The 14,171-nt window shown below is 43.9% G+C and overlaps 2 protein-coding genes across 24 annotated transcripts in view; one reads left to right on the top strand and one right to left on the bottom strand.

Annotated features, from left to right (window-relative positions):
* Positions 1-5,486, top strand: part of RUFY2 (RUN and FYVE domain containing 2) — a 28,316-nt gene extending 22,830 nt beyond the window's left edge. For 2 of the 6 annotated variants that reach the window (XM_065067923.1, XM_065067919.1), the window contains exons 15-19: positions 158-252; positions 691-739; positions 1,282-1,359; positions 3,242-3,381; positions 5,325-5,485. In XM_065067923.1, coding sequence (XP_064923995.1) covers positions 158-252; positions 691-739; positions 1,282-1,359; positions 3,242-3,381; positions 5,325-5,343 — 381 coding nt within the window. In that variant the 3' untranslated portion in view covers positions 5,344-5,485. Of the gene's footprint in view, positions 1-157; positions 253-690; positions 740-1,281; positions 1,360-3,241; positions 3,382-4,181; positions 4,887-5,324 lie in introns of those variants that run through there. The other 4 variants (XM_065067922.1, XM_065067921.1, XM_065067920.1 and 1 more) reach the window with 3 other exon arrangements.
* Positions 5,487-6,315: 829 nt separating this feature from the next.
* On the bottom strand, positions 6,316-13,775 carry HNRNPH3 (heterogeneous nuclear ribonucleoprotein H3). Of its 18 annotated transcripts, none has more exons than XM_065067936.1 (10): positions 13,561-13,775; positions 12,125-12,261; positions 11,457-11,595; positions 10,718-10,905; positions 10,222-10,308; positions 9,754-9,872; positions 8,438-8,573; positions 8,095-8,175; positions 7,924-8,010; positions 6,316-7,666 (listed from the first exon to the last, which is right to left on the bottom strand). In XM_065067936.1, the coding sequence occupies exons 2-10, from the start codon at positions 12,240-12,242 to the stop codon at positions 7,653-7,655; spliced, it is 969 nt and encodes a 322-aa protein (XP_064924008.1). In that variant the 5' UTR covers positions 12,243-12,261; positions 13,561-13,775; the 3' UTR covers positions 6,316-7,652. The 18 variants fall into 18 exon arrangements, with proteins under 18 accessions (XP_064924008.1, XP_064924001.1, XP_064924004.1 ...); XM_065067929.1 differs by having other exon boundaries at positions 6,316-7,631; XM_065067932.1 differs by having other exon boundaries at positions 6,316-7,631; positions 10,222-10,314; positions 10,763-10,905.
* Between the last annotated feature and the right edge of the window lie 396 nt (positions 13,776-14,171).

Raw genomic sequence — 14,171 nt, 5'->3', positions numbered from 1 at the left:
GATTTGGGAATCTCAATAGGGAGTGTGATAGATCATTCATTCATTGGGCTTTCTCAGTGAGACCAGCTTCGCATAGTAGCAGTTTTCTAGGCAGTGGGCAAAGACGATTTTGAGAAGAATTGGGGTTTTTCTTATTTGTTTTGTGTTTTGTTTTAAGGAGTTCCTTAAACTTCAGGAAAAGAACAAGCAACTGAAAAGGATATGTCAAGACCAAGAAGCTGCTCTCCAAGAACTGGCATCCAAGCTGAGCGAGTAATTTCATCCTTTATGATGATTATTATTTTTGTCATGTAAACTTGAATTAAGAAAAATAACAGGATGGTGGTCATGTGAATTGGACTGTGCATGATAATATCACCTAGCCCGTTATCACAAAGAAATATGTCCGGTTAAGTCAGGTCTATTTATTTTTTGGCTGGTGGGGTACTAATTTCTCTTACCCAAATCACCCCACTTAAATGTACAGCCATTCTGAGCTCTCTGGAGAGACCTTCTCCTGTAGCGCTTAGTACTATGTCAATACTACTGGTATTGACTGATTGCATCTCCTGGATGCTGCTGTAATATAAAACACTCAACTAAAAGCGCAGAGTACTTTGCTTATAATTTTTCAAGTACCCACAACTTTTGAAGTTCTTAGATGGAAAATGACAATATAGGTGTTTGAAGTCATGTTATCTTATTCTTTAGATCAAAGCTGAAAATAGAAGATATAAAAGAAGCGAACAAAGCATTGCAGGTTGGTAGTATTTGGAGGAAAGAGAAACTTCTTTTTTTACCGTTCCCTTTGGAATACTTCAGAAGCATGAAATGATTTCTCTCCAACAGCGGCTAGTCAGAAGAGACTCACTGTGTCACTTCCCCCAGTGGGAGAGAACCAGAGACTCCCATTAACCTCACAGAAAAAAGATCCTCAGTTGCTTTTGATTTTTCTTGTTTGATGTACAGCTGTGGATTTTGACACTTCTCGTGCAATGGTGCACCCTTCCGTATTTTACATAGTTTATCCGGGACAGAATATGTAGCCAACTGCGCTTAAATTATTTACTACCTCTCAGCGATCAATAAATATTTGGTTGTCCTAGGAATTAAGTAAACCTGGAGCACCAAGGCTGATAAAATATGATCTGTAATGTCAGGGTGTCTTTGTGGCTCTATACTGGTCTCAGGACATGAAGCAATTGAGGCAGTAAATGTACTGTTACTTATTTTTCTTGTCCAGTGAAACCAAAATCTTAACTTCATCAGATACATATATTTATAATATTTTTTTTTCTCCAGGGCCAGGTTTGGCTGAAGGACAAAGAGGCCACACATTGCAAGTTATGCGAAAAGGAATTTTCTCTTTCCAAAAGGAAGGTAAAACTTTCACGAAATCTCTTCCAACTTGTTTACATGTATTATGAGAAAAACATTAATTATCTTAGAGGAGTGGTATGAAATGTCAACGCTCAGATGGACGCATAGTTATTTTTGAGATGTCTTTCTAGTTCTTTGATATGTACAGTGCAGCTGGACCCTAATTTCAATAGGAACGCCACTTTTTGGTGAAGTGCCACAAAGGAACATACCTAAAATTATTCAACCTACTTTGTGGAATCATCATCTCCAGTGCTTGTCAGCTCTGGCACTATTATTGAAATTTGACACATAGAAGTATTTTTACGGCATGTTTTATACAGTAGACTAAGAAATCATGAGTTTATTGTAATTTTAAAGTAAAATGTGATGTTAATTTCCATGCCTTATTAATGTGTGCAGGAATTTTTATTTTACCATTTTATGTTAAATCTCAATTAGCTACCTGACAGAATCTCAGAATGTCAGGGGTTGGAAGGGCCCTGGAAAGCTCATGCAGTGCAATCCCCCCATGGAGCAGGAACACCCAGATGAGGTTACACAGGAAGGTGTCCAGGCGGGTTGGAATGTCTGCAGAGAAGGAGACTCCACAACCCCCCTGGGCAGCCTGGGCCAGGCTCTGACACCCTCACTGAGAAGAAGTTTCTTCTCATATTTGTGGAACCTCTTGTGTTCCAATTTGAACCCATTACCCCTTGTCCTACCATTGGTTGTCACCAAGAAGAGCCTGGCTCCATCCTCATGACACTATATATTTGTAAACATTAATGAGGTCACCCCTCAGTCTCCTCCAAGCTAAAGAGCCCCAGCTCCCTCAGCCTTTCCTCATAAGGGAGATGCTCCACTCCGTTCATCATCTTTGTGTCTCTGCACTGGACCCTCTCCAGCAGTTCCCTGTCCTTCTGGAACTGAGGGGTCCAGAACTGCACACAATATTCCAGATGTGGTCTCACCAGGGCGGAGTAGAGGGGCAGGAGAACCTCTCTGGCCTACTAACCAGCCCCTTCTAATACACCCCAGTTACCATTTGCCTTCCTGACCACAAAGGCCCAGTGCTGGCTCATGGTCATCCTGCTGTCCACCAGGACCCCAGGTCCCTTTCCCCTACACTGCTCTCTAATAGGTCATTCCCCAACTTATACTGGAACCTGGGGTTGTTCCTGCCCAGATTCAAGACTCTACACTTGCCCTTGTTCTATTTCATTAAATTTTTCCCTGCCCAGCTCTCCAGCCTGTCCAGGTCTCTGGGTGGCAGCACAGCTTCCAGTGTCAGCTGTTCCTTCCAGCTTGGTGTCAGCAGCAAACTTGGTGATAGTCACTCTATTTCCTCATCCAAATCATTAATGAATATATTGAATAATACCGACCCCAGTCCTGACCCCTGAGGCACTGCACTAGATTCAGGCCTCCAAATGGACTCTGCCCCATTGACCATGACTCGCTGGCTTCTTTCCTTCAGCCAGTTCACAGTCCACCTCACCTCATCTGCTGTCTTGAATATCATTGCTTGTATTACATTCTTCTAGAGCAGTGTGTTCTTAATCCAGGGATTGAACAAAATCTGAAAAGCATATATATATATTAAAAAAAAAAAAATATATATATATATATATATATATGTATGTGGTCCTAGACAGACTATCTCTGTATCTATCTATGATGCAATCCTAGACAGACCACGGTCTGTCTAGGATTGCATCATAGATTAGGATTTAAATGAATTATCTTTTGAAATCTCATTCCATGCTCAGACAAAAGAAGTAGAAGGAATCACATTTCTGACTGCTCCGTGTATATTGTTTATTGGCATCCAATTAGCAAATATATTTCCATTATAATTTTTTTTTTCCTTTTTCCCCCCAATCTTCTTTCTATTTTTTAGCATCATTGTAGAAACTGTGGAGAGATCTTCTGTAATGCGTGTTCTGACAATGAACTGCCTCTGCCTTCCTCACCAAAACCTGTTCGGGTCTGTGATTCCTGCCACGCGATACTTATACAGAGGTGCTCTTCTAATATGCCGTAAGATTCCTTTACAAGATAGTTATTACCTTTTGGTATTTAGCTAATCCTGTAAAAACAAAAACACAAAAAACCACCAAACAACTAAAGAATGTACAGCAGTATTTCCAGAATTCCAGGTAAGCAGTTTAGAGTTGCATTTTCAAGGTGCCGTTATTTGTCTGCATCCTCTTGAAACAAATAGAGAAAATGGGACCCAAATGCGGAAAATGAACGTGTTAAAACCAGCAGTGACAGTGTCAGTCTAGCAAACGGCTCGGAGGCTCTTTTGGAGGAAGCGGGGCAGTTTATAGAGGAGACTTGATGTTAATGTGTTATTGATGAGTATCTTAGTTGTAACAATCATCTTGAAAAGGATGATAGACTTCCCTGCTTTTACAGGCTGGTCTGCAACAAGTCCAACCTAATTCTGCTGCAGAATGTGCCTGTGTGGTGCTGTTGTGAAGCAGAACTGTGCGGTAGCTCGTTTTAAATTGTATTTTAAAGTAACACAATGGATGCAGTGGTCCAGTAAGTTATTGCCAAATACCGTATTTGTTTACTTCCCCTCAATTATCAAGATAAGATACGTCTGAGAACGTTGCAGTGAGAACTCTGTAGTCACAGGTGTACAGGGAGATTTTGTCAGACAAACTGCCTCTCAGCACTGGGTGAAGGAAAGGGCATTTTGCTGAATTAGTTATTAAAATTAACTATTAATTGGACGTATCTGTGTTTCTGTTGAAAGAGAAGTGTCCATCACAAAATTTTTGCCTTAGATTGTCTGTAACCTCAAACAAATATCTTTGCATTATTTTCAGGTGAATGTTGCTTTCATGCTTGTGCACATAGTCCCTGCAGAGCCCAAGAAGTAGGCTGAGTCTGCCACCGAGACAGACCAGGGTTAAATATTGGGAATCAATTAAATATTTCCCTATTGGACAGGAAGGTTCTTCCTTATTTTGTCATCATCTTTCTCAGACTTTCAGAGTTTCTTCCTAAACTTCATCTTTTTCCAGAGCACTCCTGAGCAAGTTTGGCTCTGACCGCCCTTCATCCTGATGGGAAGTTGAGCTGGCATATAAATCCTTGTTCTTCCCATCGGCGAATACCAATAAATTGATAAATTGTCCTCACTGCTGTGTCACTGCACTGGAACTGATGAGGCCCCTTCACTTGAGCCGCTCGCGCTGTGCTCAGCAGAATTGTCAGCCCAGTAGTTCCTTCAGCCATAGGGTCGGAGTATTCTTACTACCAGGAGAAGGGAGGCTTTGAAACAGGTCTTTTAACTGTTCTTGCACTTGGTCTAGCTTAGCTTTGTCTTTTGAGGATAGGCATTCAGTTAATATTCTAACAGCTAATGCAGCTGTTCTTTTTAACACCTCAATGTAGTTGCTTACAGAGCTTTTGTAAAGAAAAATGTTTTTTAAATTACCTAATGTAACTTTTTGTAAAACACAGAACAAATACTTGTAAATCTGTAAATAGTTTTTGGAAAAAATAAATTTAATTGATCTGTGACTTAATTATGGGAGTAATGTCACATTATTTTAAATGTTTTGAGAATTTTGAGATTACTTGGACAAGTTCTTTAGAAAGTCTTTACATATTTTGGGGAGCAGGGACCCCACTAAGGACACGCCAAACCAAGCGCGGCTGGTGCACCTCCTGGGTGCGCGTTCAGGTGGGCTCTGTGTGGGGCAGGCCCGGAGCCCCCAGGGTTTGATCTGGTCTATAGGTGATGCTAAGCTGGGCTGCTTTAATGAGCGACTTCTCAAAAATTATGCAGGTGTAGTTAATTTTAAAATGGGCAGTGTTTAGAAATAAGCATATAGTGCATTTCCATGACACAGCGATGCAGTAGATTAAGTATCTATTAGTGAACTGCAGTCTTCTCTGCACCGCCCCATTTGCATGGGCCAATTTTTTGTATTATTTCATACCTTTGTTTATATTCTTCTTAGGAAATGGCTTCTGACTTAATGAACTGGGGGCATTAGCAAGTAGAGAAAAACGTGCTGCTCCTCCTCCCCCCGTGCCCAGGGCTGGTACTTGCAAAGGTGGTGGTTCTCTGTGGTTCACTTCCTGAATTTTTGTATTTCGGCAAGCAGGGGGGACACACGCCCCCTCTGCACGCCGCCATTTGCTTCCAGTGTTCTCGGCTGGCAAATATGCACATCAACTCCTTGCACTCTTCACAGCAAAGACTAAAGTGTAACTTTGTGTACCGTGATTAAAGCTAAAACTTCCTCACTGACTGGGGTTTTTTTCATAGGTTTCTCCTCATGAACAATTCCTCTTCAGTTTAAACACCACTTACGTGAATTGCAAGGTTCAGTGCTGGATGCTGCTCATTGCAGGGCGAAGTGTGACTGTGCAGGGACAGGACAGGCTGATGGGCATGCTGTCCTGTACATGGAATTTCACTCTGCAGGGCACTTTTTGCAGGTAGCTTGGTCACACAAAGTAGCTGTAGGCAGAACTCCCAGCCTGCTCTGAACAGGTTGGTGTTACACGGGTGTTTGTGTTCCTTCCTGAACACGACATCCGCCTGAGTGCGCAGGCGGTACAGAGCTTACAGTATTTTACAGCTGCCTGCTATGCTGATAGAAAAAACATCCTTCTGTTAAATGTACATGTCCTCTACCTCACCGTAAGGTTTTTTTTTCCTGCAACTGGATTAACTCTTGTTCTGACTTTTGTCATCACAGTTGTACAAAACACATAAGCTTTTTCAGCAACAGACTTAAGAGCCCACTGCTTTTTCAGAGCACCAGGTTAAAACTAAGCTGTGTGTATCACCTGTATTAACAACCTCCTCATCTTCCCTCCCCTTCCTACTCTGGAACCCTCAGCACTGGGAAAGCTTCCCCTGGCAGCTACCCTTTCAGCTCTTGCTTGCAGTCACTGCGACACAACAACACACTCTCTAGTGAAATAAACTCCATTCGCCTCTCCCACAAGAAGACATTTATTACATATATAACACAGTACTAGCAAAACAGGTGACAGACTTTCAATACCCAAGATCACATTTGACATTTTAAGGGAGGCATTGAGGACAAAGCAGTTAGTTTGGGAAGTCACACTGGCTCAGAAGAATAAATACCTTTCATTACACATCAGGTAACGTTAAGTGTCTTCAAACAGTAGTTTCTTACATGTCACAAATGCATAGTAAGTTTTATCGACGTTTGGGTTGTATTATTTAACAAGTATTTGGCTTAGATTTTAGAAATACTTTGCTTGTAATGAGCTCATCCATATGGTGACTTGTCAAGTTTTGAACAAATGACAGATGAATCAGCTCTGTACAAGCAAAGGCTGAATCATGTTTAAATGTAAGTTTCATGAAAGAAAATCTTTCTTCCAAATTCCCCCCTCCTCCCAAGAGCAGTGTTTGTGAAAACAACACTATGTTGCTAGCTTCAAATGAACTAGTACTTCACCTATTCCATGTTCACCAAAAGCTGTGCTAGAGTTTTAGTTTGCTTTGCAAGTTACATGTGCAAAATGCAGGATCAAGAGCTCTACAGCAAAGCACGGAAATAAACTTTTTGGCTTGGTTTGGTGGAGGAACAAACCTTGGGCACTGCTCCTTGAGGCAGCTGTGCATTTGAAGATGATGATGGACTCTGGCAGCACAATGCAGAAAGCTGCAACCACGACTTTCAGCCACCACGACTGTACGCCATGTTGGAAACTGTTACATACAACTTAGCAAAAGGGTTTGGGAAGTATTTGTTACCCAATAAACTACTCTATTCATCTACCTTTTTTCCCTTAAACAAGTGAATTTTTCAAACTCTTTCACTACACCAAGATTACATAGAACTGAATCAGTGTTCATAGGAGTTACAGTACAACCACCTTTATTGAACCATAGTACAACATCTTAAACCGACTGTAGTCTTGAATATGTAATACATCCTTAGGAGTAACTAGTATAAAAAGTATCAACATCAGTGGTTTGAATATAAAAATTTATTTAAAGTCAGAGTATGCAACAAATAAAACCTACAGAAAACAGATTTTCCCATCACAATCTGTTGCTTACCAAATAATATTGTGAAAACACATTCCTTCAGTCATTATAAAGTTCTTAAAATACAAAAGAAATTAAATTTTGTAAGAAAGTCTAGTAGACCAGAGACTGTTTCTTCCAGATGTTTTGCAGAAGCAAGGCTATATCCTTCAATACATCCCACGCCAGCCTCCTCCACCCATACTGCCTTGCCCATAGTATCCTCCACTATTTCCACTGCCACGACCTGCAAACAATTGACACAAGGTCACGCATACATACCTTGAAAAAAGAAAAAATGTGATGGGTAATATGGAACAGTTGAAGATGACTTAACTTATACTAAAATAACACTATTCTTGTAAACAAGCATTTGCTGCAGTAGCAAAATGCAGAAAACCCCAAGTGATTTCCAGTTTCAATTAAACCACCTCCCGCTCCTCCCTGCACAAAGCCCACCGCCCTTTCCCTATCATCTGTCCACGACAGACATTGGCAATACTTCCACAAAAAGAGTATAAAACAGAATGTTTACTTACTGTATCCACCCAAGCCATCGGGAGTTCCATATCCGCCGCTGTAATTGCTGCCCATTCCCATTCTACCAACTGAGCCGTAACCTTGATCTGAAAAGCAGAAAGCGCATCGTTACAAGCTGGGAACTCGCCAGACTTGGCAAAGCGTCAGCTCAGTCTGGGGCTGATACATACCCATTCCATCTCTGCCGTAGCCTCCCATGCCAGAACCACCTCCAGCAGTTGAATTCAGGAATAGCTCAATATATCGATGTTCTGTAGGAAACAAAAAGCCTTTGTATTTTGTTTCAGAAACCAGAAACACAGAGCTAAAGCCAGAAACCCCACCTTACAACTAACAGAAGCCCACAAAAAGTGAGTTTGAAATGCGATAAACAGCAAAAAGTCTTAATCTGATTTGTGTATTTACTGCACAACAACTTAAGTTAAATGCAGTCTAAACCCTTACATGCAGGTTACCCTTATATACCCTGCTAAAGCTTGGCCAATGAAAGCTGCGAGGCAACACTATACTCACGCATATGATTTTTATCCTTAGACATGGCAGCTACTGCATCCTCATGTGTTACAAATTCCACATCTGCCTCTCCCGTGGCTCTTCCATCTGCTCCAATATCAATGTGAACTCTTATAGGGTTCAATGGTGAGAAAAACTAATAAAAACAACAACAAAGTCACATTAATGCAGAATTCAAGCAGGTACTTTTTTTTCATCCTTCCACATAAATTTAATGACTGATTTCCAAAGTATTACTTAGTAATAATGGACCTTCAACACTATGTCAATCTACACTTAAAATCAATTCTTCTTATTAATACAGAACTCGAAGAGCTCCAGCTCCAGAGCTTACAGAGCTTTCTTTAAAAGCAAAGGTACAAACAAAAATTCCTGCCAACACACTTCACTGTAAATAACAAGTTCTTATATGATGCCATCCTGGAAAAGGAAAATAATTACTTTGGTTTTGACAAAGCAGAGACAAACAGATTTCTCAAAGCAGGGACATTTTAATGGAATTCAAAAAAAGATGACTGTCTTCCTAGCTACAGAACTTCAAGATCCAGTGGTATTTCTGACCAACAGCCTTCTTCCCAAGCAGCTTGTGCAAACAAACCCCTGATATACTACTGACATACTACTCATCAATTTGCAATAACACACTCTGAATCAAAGCCTGTAGTCTTGCCCTTGTTCTCAGTCTTCAGACTAAAGAAAACAAACTGATGAGAGGCTGTGTTTAAACCAGGCCTTATATCCCAGAAACACTTTTTCTCCTACAAACTCATCTATAATGGCACAAGAATGTAGTGTCAAAATCTGGTAGATGTGCATTTATCTGCCACCCTGAACTCTTATGAGTAACAGATACCATCCCCTCCAACTGAACACAGCTTTCTACAGTCTTCCCACCCTGTCCTTCCTTAATTAAGTCTCAGATCAACATACAAATACACAAACCACAACAAAGTTTCACATCTGCTATTGCTCTTCTTCAGGTAAACTTCAGAAAGCCTTAAAATGAGGATACTGATTGCAACAACCATTCTCTCTCCAATGCAACTTTTATGGAAATGAAAACGCAGAGAGTATGGAGATTAATGTTAAATACAGTTTAGCTGACTTCTTCAGCAGTCTTACCTCAGACATTACCTTTATAAAAGCTCATTTACTACTAAGCTTTGCCAAACTCACATAAAGGGCTGTGACTTGAGTTTGCAGATATACCGGAGCTAACAATCACTTGTTTGAGAACTTTAACTGAGTTTGGAATAGGAGAGACAAGAACAAGCCAACTCTCAGCACTAGAAAGCCTCTTTTCCCACTGTACTTACATTAGCAATATCATTTTCTGTTGCTCGAAAGGGCAGTCCTCTCATGTGAACAAAATGACCGCCACCATGGAAACCCGACCCTGTATCTCCAGCTCCACCATAGCCATGTCCTCCCATGCCTGTTAAAAAACCCAAAACAAAACCATGCACCTCTGAGTCCATTGTGAACAGCCAGAAAAGTCGTTACTACCTTTCTTATGAAAGCATGGACTTCATACTGAATGTACAATGTTCACACTTCCCATGTACCAACCCAAACATTTAATAACCAGAAGATAACTTAAGCAATATATTTACCTTTTCCCAAGATTCCCCAATTCCCGCCCCCCCCCCCTTTTAAACAACCTTCGTCCTTTACAAATAACCTAGTGAAGATAACTATTATTTCTGTCTTGGAAATACTGTGTCTTACAATTCAAATAATAAGAAAATATTTTTAAACAAACTATGAAAAAAAGAAATTGTTACCTCTGCCATCCCTCATTCTGTCATCATAGCCATCATTTCCATAGCCATAGTTATTATAGCCACCGTAATCATCAAAGCCACCATATCCTGTGCCAATAGGGAGAAAGGACAGAATGATTATATTACCACTCAAAATTCACAGAGCAATGCACAAGAGTCAATTTTTCAGCCTGTGACACCCAGAAGTTTCCCAACAGCCTCTACGACTGTTAGACCTGGATTTCTGTATAGAATGCAAACGCAAATTTCCTTTTATGTAATAAAAAGACTAAAACATGCAAGTGAGAAATCAAATTCTGCTGAATATACAGTTCCCTTATGATTTCCATTAATCTTAAGTAAGCCACATTTTTTGACACATTACAAGCAAAAAAATTTTGAGAGAAGTGTGTCAAACCTAACAGGTACTGCAGCTACTGCCATTTCTGTATTTCTTGACTAAAATGTCAGAAACATGACACTGACAACAGAACCTCCATTCATTAGATTAACATACCACCGTCATATCCACCACCTCCTCGACGCATTCTGTCATACATACTTCCACGCCCAGCTCCATAATAACCCCCTCTTCCTCCTAATGGTCTATCATATGGTCCAGGTCGTTGTTGTCCCATCATTCTTCTTGGCATGTCAGAGAATCCTCTGATTTCGCTCTTACTACTTTTGAAGATTTCAATATATCTAATAAAAGAGGATTTTCAAGGTACCAATAAGAATACATGCATAAGCTGTCTGAATATTATTAAAAGGCCACACTACGTTTTCTAGATCTAAACGAACAATCCAATAGAAGTGACTAGACATACCATACAACTTAAGTTTCTCCTCAAAACTGTAAGAATCTTAAGTGTATTAAAAAAAAAAATCCGAAACACTTTACAGTGGCAAAGATTACTACATGAAAATACTGGCTGTACAAATTAAGCATTTGCCTTTCCAGTATGAGAAACATACTGTTGAAAAACAATGTCTAGCTATAGTAGCATTTATCACAAATTACCCTACACAAGAACGATCAAAACAATTTTCTGAGTTTAGCGAACTCCCCAGAGCAATACTGTCTCCCCCACCCCCCAAATCTACTGTATTTCCCAAGTTAACTTAGGATCCATTAGAAAAATTCTTAAAAACACCCAGTTCCATATAATGGTCCCCAACCCCCCCAAAAGCATTACTGACCCACAACCCCCAAAAATAAAGATTTAACACCAGCCCAAACTCTCCATCCCCACCTGTGCCCTATTCTTTCCTTGTGTTTCCCCAGAGCATTTTCTGCTATCTCCTTTGAAGCAAACTGCACGAAGGCCTCCCCTGTGCTTCTCCCCTGGTAGTCCAGCGTCAATGTTATCCCATTTGGCACGATTTCCAACCCTTTAACCCAAGGACAAATAACCCCATCAAGGGGAACAGTGTTAAAGGCTGAAACATTCCCATCTGTAGCAAATACTTAAAGCATATCTAAACAAGAACAACAAAAAAAAGAAAACCACCTTGTTTCCCCCATCTCCCAACAATACAAGCCAATGATCTTTCATTAAACATTTATGGATTTAGCCATATTTCTTTTCTGTTTATAAACTATGTAAAAATACACCCATCTATGTTACATGAAAAAAATATAGCTACCCATCAAGCAATTTATCTGTTCCAAATGCTAACATTCATGTTACCCCAATATGCGTAATATGTTTAGCACCTCGACAGAATTAGACACAATACTGTGTTTTACTACGTCTATGGTTATTCATACTTCATTTAAAGGGCATAATTCTTACTTAAGCTAATTTAATACAATCCTTCCCACCCACCCTGCTAACAACTATTACAAATTAAAAAATGCGAAACATCATGGAAAAGATACAAAAAAAAAGTCACTATACTTCGACTCTACTAGAGGTACCTTGGAAAAACTGAACAATCTCTTCTTTGCTGCAGCCAAATGGCAGGCCTCGAAGTCGTACCACTGTTCCATCATTGGTTGTATCATTTGGCCCGTTATGTTTTCCAGTCCAGTCCATCTTTTATTTAAATCAAACCCTACAAAACCAAACCAAACCAAAAAAATAAAAAAAGGCAAAACCACTGAGATCCCATCTATGCGTAAGTCACTCCCCTCAAAGGCAATCTGGTAGTTTTTCTTCAGGTAACTGGTACTGTGGATAACGAGCTTTACTTCTGTTATGTATGTAAAGCAGTACACTTTGCATCTGCAGCACACTCATCTCAAGCCACTGAAGTGACAGGGACAGAGCAGGCAGGGCAGGCAGGGCAGGCAGCACGTGGGCAGGCACGGCACAGAACGCTCAGTATTTACTTAGAATACAATGAACATCCGTCCTCTAAGTTTTCCGTCCTCTAAGTTTTGTGGGTTGTTTAGTGTTTGGGGTTTTTTGTTTCTTTTTTTTAAGCATGACAGCTGAAGAGGAGTTAGAACACGCCACGCTTCCTGCGTGGAAATACAAGCCCTTTCTTTGTCTGCAAACAAAGCACCAGGCTCCTTTTTTTTTGGTTTGGTTTCATTATTTCCCTCCACCCTCGGGAGACACCGCCGCTGCGTTACCTTGAAAGCCAATGAACGCCCCGGGACACGCCGGGATGCCCGGGGTGCAGCGGCCGGGCCCGCACCGGCACCGCGGCGGGGACGGGGCCGCCGGGCCCGCGCTGCGGGGGCGGCTCGCGCCGGCGCTCCGGCTCCCGCGCGATGGCAGGTGCGCGCGCACCGCCCTCAGCCGGCGGGGGGGCGGGGGCGTGAATGGAGGGGGCCGCATCGGGAGCGCCCCACAAAAGGCCGCGCGGTCGCCGAGCCGCAACAACGAGTGAACGGTTACCGCCGCCCCCATCAGGCGCGGCGCGACCCTCCTCCCGAGCCACGGCGCCGGCTACCGCCGACATCGCGGCCCTGACCCGCTGCCCGCTCCCCGGCGCCATTTACCGCGCCTCCCCAGGGTCGCCCGCTCCCGCGCCCCCCGCCGCCGCCCGGCTCCCCACCGCGCCCCGCTGCCACCTCTCCGCCTCGGAGGAACCGCCCGGCCTCCACCCGCGCAACTTCAACCCCTCCGGAGCGCCCGGCCGCCGCGCACCGCTCTCCTGTGCCCGCCGCCGCCCTGAGCTCCACCACTCAAAATGGCGGCCGCGCACGGGAACGAGGCTCCGCGGAGCAGCGCCGAGCTGCCCCCTCCCCCCACCCTCCTCCAGCAGCGCCGCTGCCCTCGGCTCCCGCAGGCAGGCGCCAGCCCCAGCACCGGCTTCAGGGCCGAAGCTCCCGCTGTGACGGTCAGCCTGCCTGTAGGCGTCCCGGCCGGGGCTCCCTCAGCCCACTCTCCCCTCTCCACTCACCAGAAGACGCTCGCACACCCCTCGACGCGCCCCAGCAGGAGATTCTGCCGAAGAAGCTCCTTCTCGCGTGCAACCGGCCGGCAGGCTCGCAACCTACGCAACCGAGACGGGCAAGTCGGCGTCCCGGCCGCGCAAGTCCCGCGATAGCCACGCCGCGCTCCTCAGCCTGGGCGGGGCAGCCACCGGCACATGCGCGCACCTGCCGGGGGACGCGGCAGCCGCACATGCGCGGCAGAGCCGTTCCCGCCTGTTCCTCTCGCGGCCGCCGGCCTGAGGGGCGCTGGTGCGCACGCGCTGTAGGGTGGGCGGTCGCGCGGGCGCCGTGTTTGGCGCCAAGCGGGCGCTGGGCTGGGGGCGCGTGCGCGCGGCGGTCGCCCCTAACGGCTGTCTGGCCATCCCCTGGCGCGCGGCGCGGCGCGGCGGCCGTTCCTTGCAGTGTGCGTGTTGGTCAGGGTGTTCGGCTCCGCCGCTCGGAGGGGGCGGTTGTCAGCTGTGGCACACGCAATGACAGCCCGCGTTCTCCTCGGCTTTGCAGCTGTGGGAAACCTGCGGCAGGCCGGGCCCAGGGCCCTCGCACAGCCCCTGCCTTCGTGAATGTACCGCTTTGGGAC

The sequence above is a fragment of the Columba livia genome, chromosome 6, assembly GCF_036013475.1.
Source record: "Columba livia isolate bColLiv1 breed racing homer chromosome 6, bColLiv1.pat.W.v2, whole genome shotgun sequence".
Lineage (NCBI taxonomy): Eukaryota > Metazoa > Chordata > Aves > Columbiformes > Columbidae > Columba > Columba livia.
The sequence above is the reverse complement of the archived record's forward strand: the minus strand, read 5'-3'. Positions and strand labels throughout refer to the sequence as shown.

Excerpts from the sequence above, each read along its gene's own strand:
- HNRNPH3 (XM_065067929.1), bottom strand. The coding sequence starts at position 12,242 with ATGGACTGGACTGGAAAACATAACGGGCCAAATGATACAACCAATGAT. Across the intron at positions 10,309-10,717 it reads AGGTGGTGGATATGACGGTG|GATATGGTGGCTTTGATGAT; the intron begins GTATGTTAATCT and ends CTATTGGCACAG. Across the intron at positions 8,011-8,094 it reads CTACGGCAGAGATGGAATGG|ATCAAGGTTACGGCTCAGTT; the intron begins GTATGTATCAGC and ends TCTGCTTTTCAG.